This window comes from Sebastes fasciatus, chromosome 19, assembly GCF_043250625.1.
Source record: "Sebastes fasciatus isolate fSebFas1 chromosome 19, fSebFas1.pri, whole genome shotgun sequence".
Taxonomy (NCBI): Eukaryota; Metazoa; Chordata; class Actinopteri; order Perciformes; family Sebastidae; genus Sebastes; species Sebastes fasciatus.
The window spans coordinates 18752211-18777978 of record NC_133813.1 but is presented as its reverse complement, the minus strand read 5'-3'; the positions used below and the strand labels follow the sequence as shown (position 1 = coordinate 18777978).

Genomic DNA, 25768 nt, shown 5'->3' with positions numbered 1-25768 from the left:
ACACAATGTTTTGTTTGGTGATCGATGAAATGTGGGGTTATTTAGCCTGCTAAAAAGAAAATTATTGTTTTTTATCTACCAAGTTAAGAGACTCTTTTTTCATTTAAACCTCACACTTGGGGGTTATTTTTGGATATGAATTTACCACTTGCCAACTGAAAAAATATTCTTGCTACACTCACAGCTGTGATTTCACAGCTTTTTAATTTAACACTCACCCATGCCCCTGTTTGCTACTGTAGAGAGGGCTCTAAAGCAATGATTATTTAGCTAAAAATACTCCTACTCGGAGCTGTTTCCTACCGCAAAACCTTATCAGCTGCATTACCAGTCTTGAAGAATCTCCTGTTTCACATTTAGAATCACAGTGTGCAGTAAGTAACTTCAGCATTTGTGAGAAAATTGCCGTTTGATATAGGATTGTGGCTATACCGGGGCCCTTTTCCCATCGCATGCCTATGTTTGGCTTTGGGTTTTCAGCAAAGAACTACTTGATCACCTTATAAGGTGCTATGAAAAAGTGCAAGTGGGCAAAATAACTAAGGCCATCCCAAGATGATGATGAAGGTTAAAGGTTTAGCCTCTTGGCAACCAGTATCCCTCGTTGTTGTGGTGTCCTTGAGAAAGACACATGGTTACATGAGTCAAAGCACATTATGATGAGTGGCTACTGTAAACGAATATATAGTAAGACTTCTTTATATGGACTAGAATGTTGAAGGAAGGCTTATGCTGTGCATCATGTAAAAACCCATATTTATCATCATGAATGCTAAATTATATGAAGAGTTCAGGTGAAGTGGAATATGGTGATTTGAGCAAAGGTGAGGGGGAGTATTTGTACACCTCTAGACACAAGCAGCATTATTGAGTATTACAATATAACACAATACATTGTAGTCTATACCCTATATGGAAATTATAAAGATTATTAATAATAAAGCTATAAAGGTGTTTAACAACATGTATAACAACATGATATTTACAATGGGAGCCAGACAAGATTGCAAAACATAACTTCAAATACAACTTGGTGCATTTACACAACATAATATTTTCCATAGCAGTTGGATGACTCCTCCATTTATGTGATTTTGCTGCACTCAAGCGGACAAAAATATTACTACATGTGGATTTATGGTTAAATTCTCTGTAAACTGTATTTGGCTAAATGTGCTGTGCTTTGTTCTTTATGTTATGTCCTCTACTAAATGTAAACACATGAAACCATTATTATGCAAAAGTTGTCTTAGATTCACATTCCTTTTTTTTTAATTTATTGCACTTTACAATACATGCACAATACATGCACTTTGTTCTCCAAGATACAAAATAACTCCATCACACAATACCAATAACCAAGATGAAGTGCATGCCACAACACATCATGAATCCAAAAGCAATATTTTTATGAGAGGGGAAAGAAAATAAATAAATAAAAAATAAATAAATAAATAAATAAAATAAAATAAAATAAAATAAAAAATAGAAAAAATAAGTAATGAAATAAAATAAAATAAAAGCAAGAAGAAAACAAACAAACAGACAAAATAGTAGTAGTAGTAGTAGTGGTGGTGGTAGTAGTAGTAGTAATAATAATAATAATAATAATAATAATAATAATTAGTAAGTGAGTGAAAAAAGAGACCTTATAAAAGCTCAAATTAATAAGTTGAAAGGTTTGAATTTTTCATATATTTGGATGTAAATCATATGGTTTGAAATGAAATGAACATGGACAACACTGCAATTAAAGAGGATCATTACATTTGACATGACAGAGAGGCTTATAGAAGCTACATTTAATTACCTTGTTCCTTTTTTTGTTTCCTTTTTTCATATGACGTATGCAACAGTGAGAACAAGGCAAATCTCGCGATACTTACATCCGGGTTCAAAGTTGACGTTGGCCATGTGTGTATGTTGCCGCATCTACTCACTACAGGACTAGATGCAGCTAAAGTTTGCGCTTTATTCATAAATATTTATGTATATACGCATTCAAATTTGGTTTTAAAAGCTGACATAAGCTTTTAGGAGACTGTATATTTCGTCCACGGGAGTTAGTTGAATGTAAATAGTCTGCTCTGCTCTGCTTCGCGTTAGCTTCAGCTGATTATGGTCAGTTGTTCATCCTTTAGCTGCATGATGGCTTAGCGGGACATGTTTAAAACCCGACCACTGTTGAGTGCCTTAGTGAACCACAGACTGACGCTGGAGAGAAACGGTAAGCAAACCTAACAAAGTGTGAAATGTGACGGCTGAATGTATTCAACCTGCAAGCTGTGTGCTGTTTTTAAATACCCTTTATGTTAGCAAGACTTATCTAGCTACTTATGTTGTTTGTGTGCAGAATGTGAGGCAAGGCAGCTTTATCTGTAGAGCACATTTCAGCAACAGGGCAATTCAAAGTGCTTTACATAAACATTCAAGAACATGGCGACAAAGTGCAAAAGAACATTAAGACATAATTAAAACAGTTATAAAAACATTCAAGATTAGAAAATAAAAACAAGCTGAAAATAAAAGCTAAAATAGAATATAACACACAAGAGTAAAAGCTCTAATGCAATATAAGATCATTATCTGGTTTCATAAAAGGCAGCAGCAAACAGAAAGGAACTCAGAGTTGGAGTTGGTCCTGCAGGTTTCTGGGAGCTTGGTCCAAATATTTGGTGCATAAAAACTGAAAGCTGCTTCTGGATGTTTAGTTCTGACTCTGGGGGACACTAAGCAGACCTGATCCAGATGACCTGAGAGGTCTGGATGGTTCAGAACATAGCAGAAGATCAGAAATGTATTTTGTCCCTAAACCATTTAGTGCTTTGAAAACCAGCAGGAGTATTTTGAAATCAATTCTCTGAGGGGACAGTGTAGAGACCTCAGAACTGGACTGATATGATCCACATATCAGTGGATCATATCCACAGTCATATTGACATTGAGTCACAGTCACATAGAAGCTTACAGGACATGACATGACGCACCACAGAATGTCTATGTAAAGAGGTGAGCATGATTATCACGGAATATTTCCTTTTTATCTCTTCACAGGTGGCCCTCTTAGTAAGTTATTTTGCATAATGAGTGAAGCATCCAGAGATGAGCCGACAGCCAAGCTGCTGAAAAGAGCCAACGAGGAGAATGAGGACTCTGCTGAGAAGGTGCAGGCTACAAAAAAGTTAAAAGCGGAGGGGGAACAAACTGAAGATGAAAAGAAATATCCCAAAAAGAAAGTGGTCCTCCTCCTGGCATACTCTGGAAAGGGATACTATGGGATGCAGGTATCTGATTTTCCTCTCTCTCAGTTCCAAACACTTTGTTTTTTCTTACGTCTTGCTAAATGTATTATAATGTCTGTGTTATCAGAGAAATCCCGGAACCTCTCAGTTTAGGACCATCGAGGATGAACTGGTCACTGCACTTATTAAATCAGGTTGCATTCCTGAAAACCACGGCGATGACATGAAGAAGATGTCTTTCCAAAGATGTGCCAGAACAGATAAGGTATGGCTTTATACCATAGATTGTATAAGAAAAGATGGCGTCGCCACTTCCTCCCACTGTACAGATTTTGACATCATTTGGAACCAGATTCTGCGTAGTAGTGATTGGGTGGCGGTGGAGCCGTAGTATTGAGCCGAGCAGGGGGGGCAGCTTACTAGAGAGAGAAAATCACAGCTGTCAATCATGACGTCTCAGCCCCTCTTTATAGCATCAAATAACTACTTAAAACAGAAAAATGAACACTGGAACATACATCAGGGTGATAAGAACTACCTAAAATGACAGAAACCATCTTTGGGAAAAAAATTGATTTGATATGTGCTTTAACTTTTTAGTTTGACCCATGTTCCATCCACTAACATGGAGGGAGTGGGCTTTATGACCTATACTGCAACCAGTCCATCTTTATATACAGTCTATGCTTTGTACAGATATCACAGCAGGAGTTGCTTTCATAGCACTGGGCCAATATGTCCACCGTATTGTGTAACTGTTAGGTATGTTGTCGGTTTTAATGTGTAACAAGTGTACTGGGTGGTGTTATCCTATTTTAACAAGCCATGATATGAGTTTGCATTCATCATTATTATTATTGGTATGTCATCATGACAAACTGTGCTGGTGTTTTGTCTATTTGAATTTGTTCAGGGCGTGTCTGCAGCTGGCCAAGCTGTGTCTCTAAAGATACGATTGATTGAAGACACCATTGAAAAGATCAATGAGCATCTGCCGCCACAGATCAGCGTGCTCGGTGAGATATTGGTCCTAATGATCCACATTTATTGATTGGAACTGAGGAGGAGGGGTTTTTAACATTTTTACTTTTGTTCCCAACAGGTCTTAAACGGGTGACCCAGGGTTTCAATTCCAAAAACAACTGTGATGCTCGTACATACGCCTACATGCTTCCAACAGTGGCCTTTTCCCCAAAAGACTATGATACTGGCAACATAGCAGCCTTTCGCCTCGAGCCAGAGACACTTCAGAGGGTGAACCGTCTGTTCGCTCTCTACAAAGGCACCCACAACTTCCACAACTTCACCTCCCAGAAGGCTCCGAGTGACCCCAGCGCCCGTCGCTACATCACAGAGATGTCCTGCGGAGAGCCTTTTATCAACAGCAATACTCAGTTCGCAGTGATCACTGTACGAGGCCAGAGCTTCATGCTGCACCAGATCCGGAAGATGATCGGCCTGGTGATTGCGGTGATAAAGGGCTACGCGAAAGAGGACGTGATGGAGCGGAGCTGGGGGCAGGATAAGGTGGACGTGCCCAAAGCTCCAGGGCTGGGGTTGGTCCTGGAAAAGGTTCACTTTGACCGGTACAACAAACGATTCGGAGGAGACGGGCTGCACGAGCGTCTGGATTGGGAAAGCGAGGAGGAGGGGATCAAAGCCTTCAAGGAGGCTCACATCTACCCCACCATTGTTGAGACAGAGTGTAAGGAGGGCTCCATGGTCAGCTGGATGTCCACGCTTCCTATTCATGACTTTGAAGCTACAGCCACAGCTACCGACACACCCGACGATAAGGACCAGAAACAGGTATCTGGAAGCCATAATTGAGTAACGATATTCATTTAAAACCATAATTAAAAATTAATTTTGTTTCATATTCTTATTCATTGTCACTCTCGTTTTCCCCCCAGGACAATGCAGACGTAGGAAACGACTCGGATTAGGTCGCCCTGCCTGCTGAAAGAAGAGACGCTTTCTCACCAAAACATTCTCTTTAGCTTTCTTTTTAGTATATCTTCCAAGATTTACTTTTTTTTTCAGTGGGATTCAATTCTGCTTCTCTTATACAAATGTTATTAAACAAACAACAAGATAATAAAAAATCGCTCCGTTCTTTATTGTACCCTGATTGTTTCTTTATGTTAATTTCACCCTGTAACAAATGTCGATGTCCTATGCCAACCTGTGTCTCAGCCTCTTTGTCTTTTAAGCAGAACCTTAATGATAGGTTTCGACATACTTACTGGTTGCTGTAATCATTCTTCCTGTCTGTATTGGCTGTGAAGCAATTGCACCTCACCACAACTCCATTATAAGTTTGGGGACAAAATCCACTGCCCAGCTTCCATGCAAGAATGCATGTTAAAGGTCAGCTGCTAGCTTATATGAGGCTTCCACACTCAGTTATCTAGTGATAAGTTATTTGTTAGCCATATGTCAGGCTTTTTGAATGCCTTTTTTGTTTAAGATGTTCATGAAAGAGCATAATGTTCGTGCCATGTGTCTTCAAATTTGTATTGTATAACCAGTTAATGCCCTTTTTTAAAAAATATATATATTGGCAAGATCATTGACGAACCCCCTGACACAAACCTTAGATCATGCTGATTTAAAAACTAAATAAATAAATAAAATGAGGAATGAGAAACTTAAAGTAAACCTTTTATTTTCAGTCCATTTTTACTGGCATGTATTGAACTAGGAAAGTCAATATCACTATTATAACAAGTCACTATAGCTGCAGTAGTGAAGATGGGGGTTCACCTGGGACAGAATCTATTTTATTATATCATGAAGTTATTGACTGCTTTAAATTCATGTTTTCATCAGAAAGTAATGTGTTGACAAAACTCAGCTGAGATGCACTCTGTATTTTTTATTTTTTTTATTTATAAAATGTCTCATCTGTACCCTAGTAGTGATTATGAACTCTCAGGTGGTGAAAGCAAAAGCCGGAAGTTCACCCTCCAGCCACTAGGAGGCGACACAACAGGTGACTGTTTAGGACTAATGTTGCATTCACTGACCTTTGGATTTACATTGAAATAGCACTACAACTATGATTGCCGCACTTCCACGGCCGTGAAAGATAATACAAGTAAACAAGTATATGCATTATGTAAAGCGGGGATATTTAATATAGTATTCTCAATTTTTTTTATATTATCCACAAACAAAATGTCCAGTTTATATTTGTAATAACTTTGTTTCCGTATTTCCTCAAATGTCACTTGAACGCACCATCCCTCAGTAATCATGGCGCCGGCCAGAAAGCGCAACGTGAGTTCGGCAAAAACAACAGAGCAACGTGTTAAAACAGCTAAAATTGACCTCAATACCAAAGTGGAGAGTATACTAGAGAGTAGGAAAAATGCCAACGACGTGTTTGACATCCTCGAGTTCCTTGAGGTAAATATACACAACTAATATACACTGTTTGAGCACTCACACTGTACACATGCTGGTTAGCTACAGCTTAGGATGTCACTTCTCTGGGTTACCAAAACAAACATGTGTTTGTTACTCTCCATGTCTGTTTGCAGTCAGAGAAGGAGAAGGATGTTGTCAATGGTGTCAATGCGTGCAGCAAGTTGTTCTGCACCTTGTTGGAGAAGAAGGAGCTGTTCCTGGGGAAACTGCCCGGAGAGGAGGAGGAGGAGGCGTCGAGTGGTGAGTACAGATGATAATAATGCATTATAATGAACAATAGTTATGAGGGAGATGTTAGCGAGTGTCACACCGGTGTTGTGTCCAATACTGTTTCCCCGTCGATATGTGTTTCCCCCCTTACCTAAACCACACTATTGCACGTGGGAACAGACTTCAACATAACATAGCCCATGAGCCAGGGGGTTGGTCGTGCTACTTTGGAGGGACCAGGTCTCATAGTGATTTTTTTTTAAAGGTCTATGTCCCTAGTGTTGGAAAAGGCATGATAGCATTGCAGCAATGGTAGCTTTCTATGTGCTATCACTTCTTTTTTCATCCCTCCATCATTAAAATGTTTCCATCTTTTTGCCATTTTACACATAAATCCAGTATAAAAGAGGTTAACCTACACAGAATATCACGAAGTCGTATATCATTGTAAAGCTCAGACTATAACTTATCCATCAGTCACATTGTCATGACACTGAGGTCAAGAGAATTTGACCTTTGACCTCTAATACTGTAATGGGGCAAATTCTGAATGCCACTCCAAATGCCCTTATAACTAACTTCATATTGATCTGATGTGCCCATGGATAGTTCCAGCATAAAGAGCACAAAAAACAGCTTTTTTGTGCTCTTGGTGGCCTCATGTGTTGCTGGCATAGATCTAGTCATAGATCTCGGTGGTTACAGATTTTGGTGTAACACCGGCACTGCTTTGCCTACTGCTCATGAGACTAATGGGATATGAAATGAAACCATGTGGCCTGAAAATGACCTTGTCATATACTTTTACATTTAACAAATATCACACATTTCAGCCCTGATTATATCAGCTTCTATAAAAGAGACCGTTTCCACTCCTCTGGGTTCCACTTTGTTGCACATCATCAGACAAGATGAACATGGTTACAAACTCTCACCAGGGTTGCACATCATACCATCACCCCTGTTTGTCTGTCTGTATCTTTTCTGGTTCAGGAGGGTACAGTGCTGAAGAGAAGTACCGCATGTTCATGCGACACCGTTACAACAGCTGCGTGGAGATGCTGCTGGAACACCTCAGCCACGAACTTCACAGTGTCAAGGTGAGTTGACCGAAAACTTGAATGGAAATGGTGCTCACACACACACATTTGACAAAGAATCTCTAAATGTAGAAATGTGTTTAAACAGGGACTGTAGGATGGAATCATCACGATTTCTGTTAATTTCTTTAGTCACACATTTACGTAAGACTATAGCATAAGAGAAGGATCACATCGAAGTGAGTTTGCAAGACTAAACGTGTAGTATTTATTTATTTTATTAATTTATTTGACATGAACAATACATGTAGGCATTGTTACACTTAATTAAAGTGCAACCAATGCAATGTTTATATGACTTCTAACCATAGCTAATTTGCAGACCATGTCCATGGTTAGGCTTTTAAGAAAAAATTAAAATACATAACACCACATCATACATAACATCACATAATACAACAAGAAAGCTTTGTTCTTTCAGTCCACATGATTCTTTTCCTATACGTCTCACTAAGACAGTATATGTGTGTATTGTGCATGGGGCTTTTCACTTTTGAAAATGAGGTACACTAACATCCTGGAGGCAACATCCTCTTTGAGGATAACACCTTGTTCTCTTTGGTCCTGTTAGACTAACCACTGTCTGCAAGCTGGTTTATTATTACTGCTGAAAGTCATGTAAATAATAGTAGATGACAAAGGGAATCAAGTATTATGTGGTAGATTATTGCCTTGTATCTTGTGTATTGTCATGGCATACCAGCTCAGGTCTGCCAATAATCATTTGTTGCATTTAAAGAAAAGAAATGTAATTAATAACCGTCATGCTGCACTTGGTGACTTGAGAAAGGAAATATATATATATTTTTAATAATAACTCTGAATGCAGGAGAGTGCCCTGTGCTGCCTGATGAAGTTCGCTGCAGGAGAAGGACAGCATCCCCTCGAGGACCTGGACTGGAGCGAACACTACAGCTTCCCAAGAGAACTCATCCTGGTAAGATGTAGTGTCGCACAACCCGTCTATCATCAGTGGTTGGGAATATTAATGTCCTTTATCTGTTCCTTTTGTGTGACTTAAATAATCCCCCCCTTGTTATTTAGCCAAGACAAGAAATTAAGCCGTTATCAACCTTTTTGTCATTCGTGGCGCAGACGCCTTCTGATGTTTCTGTTATTATTTCATATTATTTTTTCATATTATTTCAGGCAGTGGTGGAGAGACTGCTGTCCAAAACTACAGACAACTCCCTGCTGATCTCCAGATTCCAGGAGTTCCTCGAGATGGAGGACGTACGCTATTATGTCATGAGCTCCATCCGGGAGAGCGTGGGCAAAGTCATGGACAAAAGCAAAGGGGTAGGAGAACCATTCAGTGTTTAGTTCAGCTGCTGTAGCTGTGCTTGTTTTATTGCTTTCATTGTTACGTTTAAAAAAAAATATGACTTGGTTTGCTGAAAGCTGATGGCTTGTCTTGGTCTTCTTAGGCTTTGGTGCCCGTATTTCAGAACAATGTGCTCATCCTCATGGCCAACATCAGCATACCAAGCAAGGAGTCCGAGCTCACCAACTTTATGGTCAAACAGGAAGGTGAGACCTGCTTTTTTTGTGATGATGTCATAGTGTGAGTTTCTTCTGTGTGGGGAGAAAAAGGCTGTTTTTGTTAGTTTTGTACATGAGTGCAATTTTTTTTTTATAAATCGTTAAACTGATGTCTTTTTTTTTCAGACAAGCATGAGGACTCGAAAGCTGCTAAACTGAATGTAAGTAAAATATATATATTTTTTTTTTATTGCAACACCAACAAATTACAGACAATACATCAGGTTGCTGATTACATTCTGATCATCTGACCGACCCACCCCCCTCTCCCCTCCACCAACCAACAGTATAGTGATATGTACACAGACAGAACATCCTTATTTAGACATTAAGATCTTTTAAGTTAGAAGTTTGTCCACATTAAAAATTGTGTTTGGTCGTTGCATCATTGGCTCTTGCTGATGATAGTTCCAGGCAAGAAATGTCCAAAAAAGCTCCGAAGCCAGTGAATACTTGAAATATCAAGAGGTTTTCCAACGCTTGGACCACAATCTTCTTTTAGAAGATGTACTGCAGGGTCCATTGATAATAGTACAACTGTTAGTTCCACAAAAACCTCTGGACATTCCAATGCAACATGTATAAAAGAGCCTAATTTTCTGAATACGATTTTTAAATGTTCTACTTCATTACAGGAACACAAGCGTGTCTTTGAGAAGATGTGGCTGGGCTTTCTCAAGTATAAGGTATTATAAAAAATCTTGACTGCACTATAATGTCTTTTTTTTAATTATTATTCTTGAATCAAAATGTATTCCCTGCACACATCTATGACACCGTGCCATCTCATCTCTCTGTTGTAGTTGCCAAGCAACATGTATAAAAAGGTCTTGGTGATCCTCCATGACTCCATTTTGCCTCACATGAGTAAACCCACGCTGATGATTGACTTCTTGACCGCTGCCTATGAAGTCGGTAAGTTGTGCAATGTGGCTTTAGTAGCGACGGTACACCCCAACAACTTCACTTGACAATGAATGAAAAATAACCATAGTGGCATTTTTTACACGTGGTCTCTGGGATGTGTTAACTTCTATGCTGGTTGTCATGATATGGTATTTTGTTATGTTTTTATTGAACAGGTGGAGCTATCAGCCTGCTGGCCCTCAATGGCCTTTTTGTCCTCATACATCAACACAACCTGTGAGTATTACATGAAAAATTAATTCATGTTGCCAGACTTTTAAAGCTGCAGTGGGTAGAAATGGAACAAATATGATTTTAAAAAAAAAAGTTACTTTTTATAAAACGGTCACCATATCCTGACGGTAGCGAATCAATATTCTGTTGCTGTAATGCCTATTTCTTGCCTCAAATGTTTTCAGAAACATCTTGAAGTGTACTGTTTAGCTGTAAAATGAGAAAGTTTGTTGATCTGGCAGCCTGATGAGATCAGTTGAGGAAAAAAACCAAGCACCGCCCAACAGCCGGAGCACAGCCAATAGGAACGCTTTCTCTCTGAAATGACCTGTGATTGGCTAAAGTCTCCCGTCACGGGCTAGATTTTCTAAAGCCTGAAAACAGAGCCATGAGGAGGTGCAGAACACTTAAATTACAATATGCTGAAAGGTTATTATGGAATTTTTGCACCAACGACTCCAAAAACATTCTGCCTTTTTGAAGCTTCAATAGTCACAAAAATTACAGTAATATGTTGAAGAGAATTTGAGTCTCCATCCTGAATCTATAAAGCACAACAGTAGACTGAAGATGTTTTTGAATTGCATAAATATCATGCTATATGTTGTGTGTGTTTTTTTGCAGAGATTACCCAGATTTCTACAAGAAGTTGTATAATCTGCTTGAGCCTTCTGTTTTCCACGTGAAGTACAGAGCACGCTTTTTCCACCTAGCTAACCTCTTCCTTAGCTCCAGGTAAGATCATTCATGCTTCACTAAAAGTTTTTTTTTTAACCCTCATTTTTATCCAGTTATAGCTGTCTGCATCTGTCCTCTTGGAGCACAGTTGTAGTAAAATACTATTTGTAGTCGACCTGCAGTGGCCGGGTTACAGATCGTCAGCAATTTACCATCATAACCACACCTTTTGATTGTTGGCCGCTGTTGAGCCCCACTGATCTCAATGGAGTTTCTGGGGAGAATGTGTTTCTGTATATGGGATATTTAAACTGTTAAATTCCCCCTATTCACGAAAACAACCATCACAATTCCAAAAGCATATATGCATTAGTTACATCTATGCTGTGTTTGTGCCTTCCTCCAGTCACTTGCCAGTGTACCTAGTGGCTGCGTTCGCCAAACGCCTGGCTCGTTTGGCTCTCACAGCGCCGCCCACGGCCCTCCTCCTAGTGCTGCCCTTCATCTACAACCTGATCCGTCGCCACCCATCCTGCAGAGTCCTCATTCACAAGCCGAGCACAGAAGACGGTGAGTGTCAGCCACTCTCCCGTTTTATAGTCATCAGTTTCTAACCACTCAAAATGTCAGGGGTTTTTTAGATTCCCAGTGCAATTCTTTGTATTTAAGACAGCTTGTAAGGATTTGTATTGTGATGTACAATCATCCAAGGAAGCATTTTTAGGAAAGATGTTTGTTTCTGTTCATAACGACAGAGCCTTTGGAGGACCCGTATCTAATGGATGAAGAGGATCCTGCTCAGTGCCGTGCCTTAGAGAGCAGCTTGTGGGAGATTAAGGTGTGTTTACAGCATGGTTTTGGATTGACAAATGAATCATCCTTGACACAGACTTCGCACCGAGCTGTGCAAACGTTTTTTTGTTGTTGTCATGTTGATCGGAAAACGAGATGGAGGAATATCGTATACATTAAGGAGTCTAACTGAGTGAAAGCATACTTAATGTCCAACTAAAGTTTACATTCTTTTCTTCTTGCTTTTTTTTTGCAGACACTGCAGAAGCATTACCATCCAGATGTGGCCAAAGCTGCTGCGTTGATCAACGCACCTCTGTCAGGACAGGAGGAGGACATCAGCGGAGTGCTGGAGATAACAACATTTGAGGTGATATGACACTCAAACTTAAGATAACAATTACACAACGTTGTCTATAAGGGCAGAGAAGCTAAATGGAAGCCAACTCGTGACACACATTTTACAAACACAGACAATAGACAAATATGATTTAAAAAAAATGCTCAAGGCTCCAGTGATCACTTAAACCACTAATATACAATGAATAAATAAATAAACAAGTATAGCATCTGTCTATAGCTATTTGTCTATAGCTCCTATAGCATCTGTACTGTGTTGCTACAACTTGTTCATCTGAGTGATGGCTGCTGGAACAAAGCTGTTTTTATACCGCTTTGTTCCACACCTTGGGACGCTAAACCTCCGTCCAGAAGGAAGAAGCGGAGCTTCACCGTGCAAAGGATGGGAGTCATCATTTTAAAATGGAGCCGGTAATCGGCTGTAACTGTCTGGTTTACAGGGACCCTGGGTTAAGCTGTGACTCACCAATCCTCCTACTAGACAATCTGATTCAGACAATTTCTGTTCTATAAAGATACGTTTCCAAACCATAGTAGCATGAATAATGTGTCCCATTTTCTTATCCCACAGCTGATGGAGAGAGACCTGAAGCAGTCTCAGACCAAGAGTGTCCCTCTGGAGTTTGAAACTGCCACCCAGTTACTAAAAGGAGGGGGAGATGTGTTAGGACAGCACTTCTGTCTGGATTAAAACCAAAAACAAGGAGCTGCATTCACACTGTGGTATACATTTTTTGGGACCAGTTCATCTGTCAAGGTGAATGTTTCCTGTATAGCTGTTTGGCCTGGACAGGAAGTGTGGACAGACCTCTCTATTTTGAGACCAGCTACAGCAACAACAAGAACAACAGAAATGCATTTGATCTGGAGTTGTATTGTCTTTGATATGTAACTGTTGTACATCAGTAAAAACCTTTTTTCCAAAGCTCATGGTGAATAAATCTTTGTTTTTATTAGGCACCTTTTTTGGGACAGTTAAATTAAATCAGTTACAAATTAATTTATATAAAATTTAGCTGAAGGTTTTACTCCATTTTCATTTATGCACTAGTTTGAGTACTGTATGGCCAAAATCGTCGTTGATGATCGCACAGTTTTTCTTCTCCTTATCCGAATTAAGGGTCAGTGGATGAAGGGGTGTTATATGCCGCACAGATTATAAAGCCCCTTGATGCAAATTTGTGACTTGACTTGACATAGAGACTTACAAACAATGCAGCTCTACGGTGCTTAGTACCCTGCTTTAGATGATTTTATGGCACTTTTACTGTTGATTTCAGTCTCTTTACAGCAGCAGTTAGCCATTCAGATAAAACGCTCAACTAAACCCAGTATAGGCTACCTAAAGAACCACATTTTCTCAGCGGTTGAAGACTCCAGTGATGAAATCAAGGATCAATATTGGATTTCTACACATCAGGTGTACTCTTAGTCAACACATGCATGGTATAGGTTCTGAAATTGTCCCAACATTAAGGAACAAAACATTCTCACTGTGTACTGAATCAAAGCTCAAAGTTTATTTAGTTTAAGTTACGATCATTCCTGTGTTATTTTAACCCAAACCATGATCTTTTCCTAAGCCTAACTAAGTAGTTTGTTACGACGGAGTATTACGGCCACATTGAGGAAAAAATAAATAAATCTGGGATTTCGAGAATTAAGTCATAATATTATAAGAATTGTAAAAAAAGTTGTATTATTATGAGAATAAAGTCATAATAATATAAAGTAGTAATTTCACATGCCTATAACAAACCTATAACTCGATCTATTCCAAAGCCTCACTAAGTGGTTTTATTTTGAAAAGACTGGAGCGGAAATGAACAGGTGCATCACGTGTTGCTGGAAAAAGTACGAAAAATTGTTGAATGTCTTGCTGAGCGTCACAAAAAAAAATGGAAATTTGTGTCTATGTACACAGATAGATTAAATTTCGTGACTATTTCACACACTGCAGTGAGAATGTGTTGTTGTACCACAGGTGAGAGGTTATAGACTTAAATGCGCTCTTCCATCTTCCCAGCTCATGTTTCCTCCTCTCGTTAAAGAGTGCCATATGGTCACTCAGCAGGCAGCCTCTGTGAGGCAAGAACGCCTCGAGAGAAAATCCTGAATCATAACTGACTTGTGTTTGAAAAGAGCAAGTCATATCAGGGAAAAGCTGTCCAAAACACGACGCGCCAAGGAACAAAACACACACTGCTTCTGTAGCTAGTGCAGTGATACACAGTATCCATGCAGACAGTTCTTCCCTTTTGAGTAGGTTTATGCATTTTTTCTTTTCTTTTGAGGATTGCAAGACAGACACATGGCACCAGACTCCGGGAAGGTGAGAGAAGCCAGCAGCACCACAGAAGATCACTGTGTAGAGGATGAGCGAAGCAGACGAGCTCACTTGGATGGGTAGGCCTGACAATCTTTCAGTATTTTATCCAAAAATATTTGAGCCTACAGTATGCATGTTTTTGATGATTGTTGTGAACATTTAAAGTTGGCAGTCTCTCAGGTGCAGCATCACATCCTTTACATCTACTTTCTTTTCCTCCGTTTTAAGGATATGCAAACTGCAAGTTTTACAAAGTTTTTCTCCAGTTGTTGAAACTCTTCCACTGCAGACAGTGCATGCATTAAAAGCTTTAGACACATACAGAGCTTATTGGTGCATGGCTGCAAAACCATTTACAGCTGCTTTTATACAAAAATGTGGAACTTTTTCTTTAGTTTAAAATAATGTAGCAGCCCCATAACTGAACTCCACTTGTTCCTGTGACATCTAAAATTATCTTTCTTTAAATTGGGTATGTGCGCAAGTGTAAACAATGCAACAATAAAACTTGCTCAGAATTAAGTTGAGTTATCAACATGGTGTCACATAAGTTCTGTCTGGGCGATATGGCCAAAATCTTTTATGACAATAATATAGGTAATTTCATATCTTGATAACGATATATATCGCAATATAGCATGTTTTCTGGTAATTCGATAATCTATAATATGAAATAACCACATAGTAAAGCCTATTGTATACACCTGTGTGAATTTCCCAATTTCTAAAATCTATAAAATATTTCTGATTCTGATTCTGAATATAAAAACATGACAAATGAAATTATTTTCTCATTTTAAGAACTTTGAAATGAGAAAATAATGAACATAACTATTTTAAGTTAAATTATAGAGAAAAACATAAATAAATAAAGCCTATATATACAGAAAAATATATACAATAGATATTTTTATATCGTTTTGACTGTATGTATCGTCATATTGCCCAGCCCAATAGTAATGCACTACTGTCTCCTTCAGAGGGAGTTGACATAACTTCAAAAACGCAGCGATATCCGGGAAATCAATCATATTAATGGGATGATAGAATAATTAATAGATAGATGGCAAATGAAAAACCCCATTCAGGCCTGGATAATGACGTTATACAGTACGCACAGCACCCTCCTCTTACCTTGATAAATCTGTAAGCGAGAGATGCTTACCCACTGCCGGTTCAGAGACGGCCTGGCAGGATGGGACATTTCTGCATAAATCTACAGGACTCGGAGTGTCGTGTGTTGTTGTTGTTGTTGTTGTTGTTTTGTCTGTCCTCCTACAGTCCCCTGCAAGGAAATAGAAGCTGTCCAAGGTGAGTCAGCACGGAGAAGCTGTTTGAGCAGTTGGCAGAGAGACGGGGGGAAGAGGGAGCTGATTCATTTAGTTTTTTTTGTCTATTACCTCTGAGGAAAAAGCAAGTATGAAAACAAATCACTCCTATTTTTGTCCATTAGTTATGAACACTTTGACGAAGACAGTATCCCAAAAAAAAGCACTTTTTGAGTATCCCTAATACAATTTGGAATGTGATCTTGTTCTGCAGTTTTTGTTTATTACAAAAGAAATTGTCTAAAAGACAGATGAGTGAAATCAGCATGTTTTGAGTATTTATTCTGATGCAGCAGTGGAGCCAGATTAAGTCAAATCTCCTGAGCTATGAGCAGCATTAACCTTCTTAACCTTTCATGTGTCGGTGTAGTAGTTTCTGTGAATACGGTATCCCTGTGTTTGTGTGTGTGTGTGCGTGCAAAGGTAAAACACAGGACAACATAGATGGGGATTTAGCACCGGCTGATAAAATTGGATGTTTTCTGCACCCTCCCCACCCTGTCATTGTGCTGCTGTGATACCGTAATCCTCTCTTATGTAACTGAGTGGCACTCTCTCTCTCTCTCTCTCTTACTTACTCACTGAACACACTCACACTCTTGCACATGGGCACACACATGTATATAAATCAATCCCACCAGACAGCACCTAGTGATGCAGGGGGCAGTGATGATAACATTGGAAATAGATGCTGTTATAGAGATTGATGATATACTTTACAGTAACAAACAAGTTATGTGATTTTTAATGAAAGAAGATGAAGGAATTGTACAGTAAGTGCCAGAAAACTCTTTGCTGGATTCGTTAGTGCAATATGCCATGTATTCTTCTCTATGTGTTTATGTTTTCTAAGTTCACATTTTGTATTTGCTTCATTAAAATTAATTTGTTTTAGGTGAATTGTTCTGCTATTAGCAGAAAACTCTACTCAACTAACAAAACGTATGTGTAAATTTAGTGGAACTAAAGTATAAATCTTAACTAGAAACACTCAAATACAAAAGTTAAGTTCCTGTCAAAATGCCAAGGTACTTGATATGAATACTGAGTGTATGCATGTTTTTCCTGTGTGTACATCTGCTTACAGTGCATTTATTATGTACACACTCAGTTTGTTTTTGGTGTGAGGTTTGCAGCGTGTGTAATCTGTGGTTGTGTGTTTTTTTTTGCAGGTGATAATGCGGGATCACACGTCCGGCGCTAACGTGGAGGAGCTGCTGAGGCGGTCTCAGATGGAGTTACAGTGGATGCAGAGACAGCTGGCCATGATCGCTGCCAGAAACCTGCACCATCACCACCTGCACACCAAGGGCAAGGTACACACACTGTAGGCCTGTGTTACTACTACTGTTGCTACATGATAAAACTTCCCCCTCTCATAGGCTACTCATTTTGTCTGTCCTTACTAGCCATGATAACATTTATCCTGTTACTAACATAAAACAGACCTCCTCTGTTATTAGTCCACTTGAGAGGAGGACATCTGGAAATAAAGCACCGCATTTATGGACTGTCCTTCGAAAAAAGGGAACATCTGCTTAACCTAATCTGACAGATCTCCATTACACGTCATTATGACGTAACATTAGATGATGATGATCAACTTCCCTCCGCTCGTGATGATGGAGTTGCTTTCCTGTACCTTTTTAATTTAACAACTAAAATTTTTAGCCCTGCATATGTAGTAAAAAAAAAAGAAAAATTGCATGCATTAGTAGAAAGAATTTAAAATGTTGTGAGAATTACACCTCACTGGGAAGGTATATTTGCTGTATTTTCCGATCTGTAGAGCACACAAGCAGAACAAGAAGTTCATTTAAGGTTTTTCCAAACCACACTTGGACAAGTGCAACAAAATTATGATGTCATTCTCAGCATCTATTTTTGTTCTCCGGCACGATCTGAATGTTATTATTGTGAATCTCATTCCAGATCATTTGTAAAGTTTTGTGTTTTTGACCTCAAATCCATTGTTTCCAATAATCTTTTATCTCATCCGACCCTGACAAACACACACCTGTCTGCTGTTGTGTTTTTAAATCTTCCAACACTGCAACGTTTATGGGAGCTTTGATTCAGATTCACTGCCCAACACAGTAGATTGTAATAGACTTTTCTATCCTTGACCGATATTCTTTATGGGGATGAAAACAGAAGCACTGCCATGGCTCGACGGGAACACTCAGGCCTTGAATTGAAATATAAAATAACTTTTTTTATGTTGTTGGTGAATTGCCTATTTTGTAATATACACACAGATGCTGCAGTTGGTAACTTTGAGCAAGCTATTTTTATAAAACCGACTATATCCTGACAATAGTTCATGAGACAGATAATCTGAGAATTAAATCATTTTCTGTGTCCTCCCAACACATTCTCATCCCAACTCATAACATAGTCACTTTATTTTCGGCAACAAAACCACTATAGTTCCCCTTGGCGTCACTTTAGGATTAGGCAACAAAACCACTATAGTTAGATTTAGGAAAGAAATACATGGTTGGGCTTAAAACTGCTACGTTTGTACAGTGAAAATTAAACTGAACGTTGTGAACACGAACAAACAGCTGATTGTAACGCGACGCACAGGACACAAACAGCGGTCTCCTGGATGAAAGCCTTGTGTTTGTTGGACCTGCCTGCCTGGTGCGTCTTTTTTCCCTCTTTAAACTACAGTACGACACTTTCAGCGCACTTTCTTGGAACGTTTACTATCGCCGCAGATGGGTTTACATTGTAGTTAATGGAAAGCCCGGTACGTTTCATACCGGCGGTACCGAACGCCGACGGCCGTGACAAAGCCTCGGTATTTAACGCCCTGGGAATGAGGATGGGCTGGTCCTCCTGTGATCATAATGGCATTTACAAGTTTCTATACCGCGCCCAAACAAAAACAACCAATCAAAGCCAAGTTGGAACCGACCAGTCTCATGATGCCTTCAAATGGGGTCGTGTTTACCGGGTTCAAAAGAAGAGTCACCGTCTTGATGTATTCACGACCTCGTAAGGGGAAAGTTTCTCAAAGCTACAAGTTCACGTGTTGTGACGTGTTTGTTGACGTTGTCAGAAATGGCAGAGGCCTTGGAAGTTAATTTTTCGGTGTATAATAAGTTAATATATTGTCATTTTAGTTGTATATTGTTTTTCATCGTAATTTTATAATATGTCTGAGGAAAATGTTGATTTTCCCAACCACCTAATCTTTTTCCCTTTTGTCATTATGCCTTTGCATTTCCTGCATTATGTTACCCACTTACTAGCTTGCTAAATTTTTAGCCTCTGTGGCTTCTAGACGCCGACAGTAACGTTAATATTCCCGTTGCTTCGCAGCAGTGTTCTCACGACTTAAACACTTGAACGCTGAGCATATCGTATGCACGACTTCCCATGTTGTAAACACAAGCTCACGAGTTTCATTTGAAGGCACCATGAGTCTCTGGTCAGTCACTACTCGCAAACTCCGATCAAACTGTCAAATTAGGCAGCGCTGATCCAATATGAATCAATATTCTGTTAATGTAATGCTCATTTCTCACCTCATGTTTTCAGAAACATCTTGTAGTGTACTATTTAAAGTTGTAAAATGAGAAAGTTGAGCCAAAAGCAAGCACCACCCACCGTCCGTCCGGAGCACAATTTCTCATTGTCGGCTAAACTGTACACTAGTAACTCTTTCTGCCATTACTTTTTATTCCATATGGCCAGAAGAGGGCAGCATTTCAGTGTTAAAAATCCACCAAGTTGAGAAAGAGGCCCGGCCCTGCCATGCTCCAAAGGTAGCAGCTTGTTTTAAGCAGTTAAATGACACATTGCCTAATTTGCTTTCAGCTATTTGCATATTTAAAGAGGTCATTGCATATTTCTGCCTAATCCAGTTTCCATCTGTTCCTGAACCCTGGTCTCGCAGGGCTTCATGTCATCGTGCTCACTACGAGAGTAATGCGTCTACACAGTGAGGATGGGAACAGACAGCGAGCAAGGGTTGCTAGGCAACAGAGTGGAACAGAGCGTTCGTTCTGCTTTCTCTTCTCACTCACGCACACTTAGTGTCTCTTTCTTTCTTTCTTTCTTTCTTTCTTTCTGTCTTTCTGTCCTCTCCTCCTCTGTCCTGTGCCTCCGTCCCTCCGGTATTAAACGGAGAACGTGCCTGATGCTGATGCAACATCACTAAAACCCACCGCGCTGATTCAATTGGAGTCGTCTGATCGGGGATTTAGAGGAGGTGAAGAGAGTATCCGAGGTCTATCCAGGAACATGACAGTGTAGATTTGATTTGATGCTAGAGGAAAGTTACAAGCGGTAATGCAAAAGAGATACTAATGCCTGAAACATAGTGAGATACATGTGTATAAATGAGGGCTGTCAAAGTTAACGTGTTAATGCAGATTCGTTTTAATGCAACTAATTACTCTAACGCTTTAATACAATCGATCTTTCAGAGGTTGCACCGGGCTCGGTTTTAAAGCTAGAGTGAAGATACTGACATCATATGAAACTAGAAAACCCAAGAAATTCCATTAGTCATACTAGTTCATCGCAAAGGAGTTTAAATAACGCTCCAAACTTATGCTAAATTTTGGAGAGGAAAAAAACTGTCATGGCCATTTTCAACGGTGTCCCTTGACCTCTGACCTCAAGATATGTGAATGATAATGTGTTCTATGGGTACCCACGAGTCTCCCCTTTACAGACATGCCCACTTTATGATAATCACATGCAGTTTGGGGCAAGTCATAGTCAAGTCAGCACACTGACACACTGACAGCTGTTGTTGCCTGTTGGGCTTGAATTTGCCATGTTATGATTTGAGCATATTTTTTATGCTAAATGCAGTACCTGTGAGGGTTTCTGGACAATATTTGTCACTGTTTTGTGTTGTTAATTGATTTCCAATAATACATATATGCATACATTTGCATAAAGCAAGCATATTTGCCCACCCCCATGTTGATTAGAGTATTAAATGCTTGACAAATCTCCTTTAAGGTACAATTTGAAAAGATAAAATATGTGCGATTCATTTGCGATTAATCACGATTAAATATTTGAATCGAATGACAGCCCTAGTATAAATGTGAAGCGGAAGGAGTTATGTATGCAACGTTGCAGAAACCATTATCTTATGTCAGTTAGAAAGCAAGATACAGAGGAGAGACGGGATGCTGGACCATGATCTGTTCTGCTCGGAGGAAGAAAAAAAAAGCTCATCTATGATGTAATGATTTAGACATCACTGCTCAACAGATTTACACAGTCCATTTAAATGAAGGCTGCCTCGCATGTCTTTTTTTTTTTTTTTTTTTGGCGTGTGTGACGTTGGTTTTTGGTCAGTTGAACAGGGGCGTGCGTATGTCTGCATTTGAGCGAGACAGAAAGAAGGGAGGGGGGGATTTTTTTAAAGGAGGAGGATGGAGCAGAGAGCGCGAGAGGATGCGTTGACACCACACTCAGGGGTGGGACTCAGGAGGGAGTGTGAGTGTGCCAATCTACTGTAGCTTATTTTTTTTTGTTGCTTTCACTGCCTGTTACAGCGGCGCACAGACCAGGCGAGCTATTAAAGCTGCAGATCGGGGAAAACGCTCGTTGCAACTGCTGCACACACAGCAGGCACTCATGCACCGACATACACGTGCGGACGCGTCACCTCCGCCTCCACCGCCGGCTCGTGATGTAACGGGAAGGGAAGAGAGTCATTTTGGGACAAAGGGGGTGCTGCCTTTAAGGTAGGGGCATTGTCACTATCTGTATCAGCAAAAACATACATGTCTGCTCTCTCAGTCCCCTTTTTTTTAAGACCGTCTGTTGATTTTCTTAATGTCAAAAACACTACAAGTGATGCACTGGATGCTGCTATAGATGATGATTCTCAGAGATGTAATGCATTCTGGGAAACACAAGATGTATTCTTTTTTAGTGTTGGTGAATGATAGTGAATTATTTCTCTCCTGAGTAGTTGACGCTAGATTTATAACGGTCTGTCTAAAATCCCACTCCAAGTGAAACAACATTCATAACAACACATGCTGGACAAGAGTAGCTTGATAGGCTTGAAAAGACTTGATGAAAAATCTGTCTAATAGGCAGGTCAATAGCTGTACATCCACGGCTGACTGCATCAGGCGGCACTGATGCAAGTTTATCACTCACACACCAGATGGCGATGTGGCAATCTAATTTAAATCAGCCCTAGTCAAAATAAGATTACCTTGGGGTATCCTGGTGGGGTCGGTTGGCTGAGCACACGCCACTTAACCACAATGCCCTTATTGGTTCGAAGCCAGCCACCACATGCTGCTTTCCTGATCCATTCTCCTGTGTCTCTCCACCATCCCAACAAAGCAGAAATGCCATAAAAACCTTAGAAAATGCTGGTTTTATTAAGTGAAACATTAGATGAATACACACATAAAATGTATTGGTGTCCATGATGAGTTAAAATCGTTAATTACTGCAACAAAAAAAAAAGTGGAGGAAAGCCGAACTGTGCACGGCATAAAGCACTAAAAAGCCTCTATTACATAATTATATGCTGTAACATCTTAATAGCTACCCACATTATCTGCTTTGCTTAATGAACAGTTACCCCAGCCTCCAGTTGTTCATCAGGTTTAAATGGATAATCCATTCGCAGTGTACTCATCTTTCCCGAATGTTATTTTTCCTGCTTAGTGAGAAATATGTTTCTACAGATGTTGCTTTCATAGGGGATAAATAATTTGGCGCAGAACACAATGTTTTTGTAGTATCTTTAGCTAGTTGTTTTTCCAGGAATGTGTCCATGAACTTCTCATTGAATCGCGGCTTGTAAACTGTGCCCCTGTGTACTTAAAGGGGCCATATTATAGTCATTTTTTTAGGTTCATACTTGTTTTTGGTTTCTACTAGAACATGTTTACACGCTTTAATGTTCAAAAAACACTTTATTTTTCTCATACCATCTGTTTGAATATACCTGTATTCACCCTCTGTCTGAAACGCTCAATTTTCGCACCTGTCTCTTTAAGACCCCTTCCTGAAAAAGCCCAATCTGCTCTGATTGGCTTCAGCCTGCGAGTGACATAGGAATGGGAGCCCAATCTGAATGGCTTGTTGGATCACATGCTTTCAAAAAACTGACGGGGTTGTCTTATTTCACAGTTTGTGGGTTAGTTGGCAATCCAGACACCCAAATGTATGTGCACAAGCACTGAAAAAGTGAGTTTTGTCCCCTTTAACTTAAAGTTAAACCCCCTTTTGACCTCCGGTTTCTGCTCTGCTGACATGCCTTTGAGCCGTACCCTTTTGGTGCTGTTCCATAACTTTGATCTTTGTATTGTGGTTGGTAAACATAAAAATAATTTCTCTCTTTGTAAGAAGGAAAAAAAAAATACCGTGCATATAATATAGCATCTGAAGTGGTTAAAACATCTTACATTGTGTGTCACTGAAATCAAATCATCAACATAGAATACTGAACAATGGTGAAGGACGCAGAATAGAGCATTAAATGATACCGGGAAAAACAGACATCACCTTCACCAGTGGTTGTCTAGCTATTCCTGTCTATAGGTTTATTGAGCAACACATGGTTAAAGGGGAACTATGGCCGTTTTCAAAAATCCTACATGTTATTCCTATAGTCTGAGATAGTCCAAAAAATAGTAGTAAACATGAACAACTCTCCAAAATCTAAAAAACTAGAGTGCTAAAACTCAAATTTGTGATGTCATAGGGTATAAAGTGCGGAGCTGCTCCATAGACGATGAATTGAGAGAGATGTTCTAGATGACACTGAGAGCACCCGGGGGAACGTTCTGAGTATACGGGAACATTTTTCTGCTTCACAACTGACAACACTACAATAGAATAAAGTTGTTCTGTGGGTCCCAACAATCAGTCTCCCATTCATTGTCTGTGGAGCAGCTCCAGACTTTATACCCTATGACATCACAAGTATGAGACTTACTTCTCAGGTTTCTGGCTTTGAGAGAGAGAGTAGCTCATGTTCACAAATATTGATTGAACTTTACTAGGCCATGGAAATAACATATTGGAATTGCTAATTTGGGTGGTGTTCCCCTTTAAATTTACATTATTGTAGACTTCCTCTGAGCGTTGTATGCCTGAATCGTGAGATAGGACAGAGGGGGCATGTTCAATAGAGGTTACTGCTGACATTTTTTTTTATACATGGCTTCATTTGGGAGCACTAGTAGAGCTTGGAAGTCAGTTTACATTAGAGCAGTCAAAACTTCATAGCTTAAGTAATCTTTTGCCTGTGACTGACCCCTTGAGATGGACTAGCTTTATTCAATAAGATTAAAAGACACAAAGCAGGAAACAAGCAATGTTTAACACAGTGCTTGGCTTGGATAAGAGCAACTTATTAGATATTGTAACAGATGTAGACAAACACTTGAAAAATATTATTATTTGTTTGTGAGTGGTTGTCCCATTGTGATGAATATGAAAAGGAAGAGAGCAAAACCTAATATTAAACACAAAACACAAAGGACAATTCTTTGTTTGATGTTTGGAGTCTCAAGGTGACTGCCTTCTCTCAAACTCTCATTCTTTCTGCCTAGTGTGCAGTCTCTTCTCTACTAATGAATGCTATCTCATCCTTCCACACATTCTCAATCTACTTATTCATACACAATTTTATATTTATATTTTTGGTATCTTATCTTATGGGTCATCCATAGTGGTGTAATGTTGTGGACCTACTTACCAGACATGACAAAGCCTATATGGAAAACAAACAGAAAATACAACAATGTAACTAATAACCGCTGTTCCATCACCTAATGACTGGATGAATGAATACCAAATTGTGTACATATTTGAAACAATCATACATTGTATATAAGAAGTGGATATTGTCATTGGTTTGTGGACTGCCATGTTGAATCCTCGAGTTCGGCATTTTGGACATCGCTATTTTGGTTTTTGGCTGTCACCATCTTGGCTTTTTGCAACCAGAAGTAACACAAAAGGGTGGAGCTCAGTACAACCGAACGCTGAATACGATTTTTAGTTACTGATGATTAACTGTTAATTAAGGCTTATTAATGCATTAATAATGTATTTTAAAGCATTAAATAATGTATAAATTAATACCTTAGTTAACATGAACACCGTTAGTAAATGCTTAATAGACACTTTAGTTACTTTTAATTAACCGATAATTAAGGCCTATTAATGCATTAACTAATGTTAATTAATGTACCCACTTTAGTTACTGTTAATTAACTGTTAATTAAGGCTTATTAATGCATTAATAATGTCTTTTAAAACATTAAATAATGTATAAATGAATACCTTAGTTAACATGAACACCATTAGTAAATGCTTATTAGACACTTTAGTTACTGTTAATTAACTGTTAATTAAGGCTTATTAATGCAGTAACTAATGTTAACTAATGTACACTTATTGTAAAGTGTTACCAAATGGTACAATTAACTCTCATGAACAGAAAACACGCTGTGAAAGGGTTAAAGTTGTAAGACGAAAACACGGACAACTCCCAGACCGGACAACGCCGTGGTAGCAACCTGTCAATCACAAGGTAGCCACGCCCTAAAGCATACCCTGCTTTATGGTCTATTTGACTCTAAATGGGACCATAATTTA

General features: G+C 39.3%; 3 protein-coding genes across 10 annotated transcripts in view; all 3 read left to right on the top strand.

Moving 5' to 3' along the window:
• The first annotated feature begins 1869 nt into the window (after positions 1-1869).
• On the top strand, positions 1870-5357 carry pus1 (pseudouridine synthase 1). Its single transcript, XM_074617861.1, has 6 exons — positions 1870-2227; positions 3055-3284; positions 3370-3507; positions 4156-4258; positions 4345-5051; positions 5156-5357. Exons 1-6 carry the CDS (start codon positions 2164-2166, stop codon positions 5186-5188), a joined length of 1275 nt encoding a protein of 424 aa, XP_074473962.1. The 5' UTR covers positions 1870-2163; the 3' UTR covers positions 5189-5357.
• A 937-nt stretch (positions 5358-6294) lies between these two features.
• On the top strand, positions 6295-13414 carry noc4l (nucleolar complex associated 4 homolog). The gene is made up of 15 exons (XM_074618690.1): positions 6295-6653; positions 6788-6914; positions 7878-7984; positions 8814-8921; positions 9134-9283; positions 9412-9514; positions 9653-9687; positions 10162-10212; positions 10330-10441; positions 10609-10669; positions 11291-11401; positions 11751-11914; positions 12100-12182; positions 12393-12506; positions 13068-13414. Exons 1-15 carry the CDS (start codon positions 6501-6503, stop codon positions 13185-13187), a joined length of 1599 nt encoding a protein of 532 aa, XP_074474791.1. The 5' UTR covers positions 6295-6500; the 3' UTR covers positions 13188-13414.
• A 1098-nt stretch (positions 13415-14512) lies between these two features.
• rimbp2a (RIMS binding protein 2a) overlaps positions 14513-25768 on the top strand; it is an 84531-nt gene continuing 73275 nt past the window's right edge. For 2 of the 8 annotated variants that reach the window (XM_074618684.1, XM_074618683.1), the window contains exons 1-2: positions 14517-14902; positions 17326-17469. In XM_074618684.1, the coding sequence (XP_074474785.1) occupies positions 17332-17469 (138 nt within the window). In that variant the 5' untranslated portion in view covers positions 14517-14902; positions 17326-17331. Of the gene's footprint in view, positions 14903-16106; positions 16243-16576; positions 16691-17325; positions 17470-25768 lie in introns of those variants that run through there. The other 6 variants (XM_074618679.1, XM_074618681.1, XM_074618687.1 and 3 more) reach the window with 6 other exon arrangements.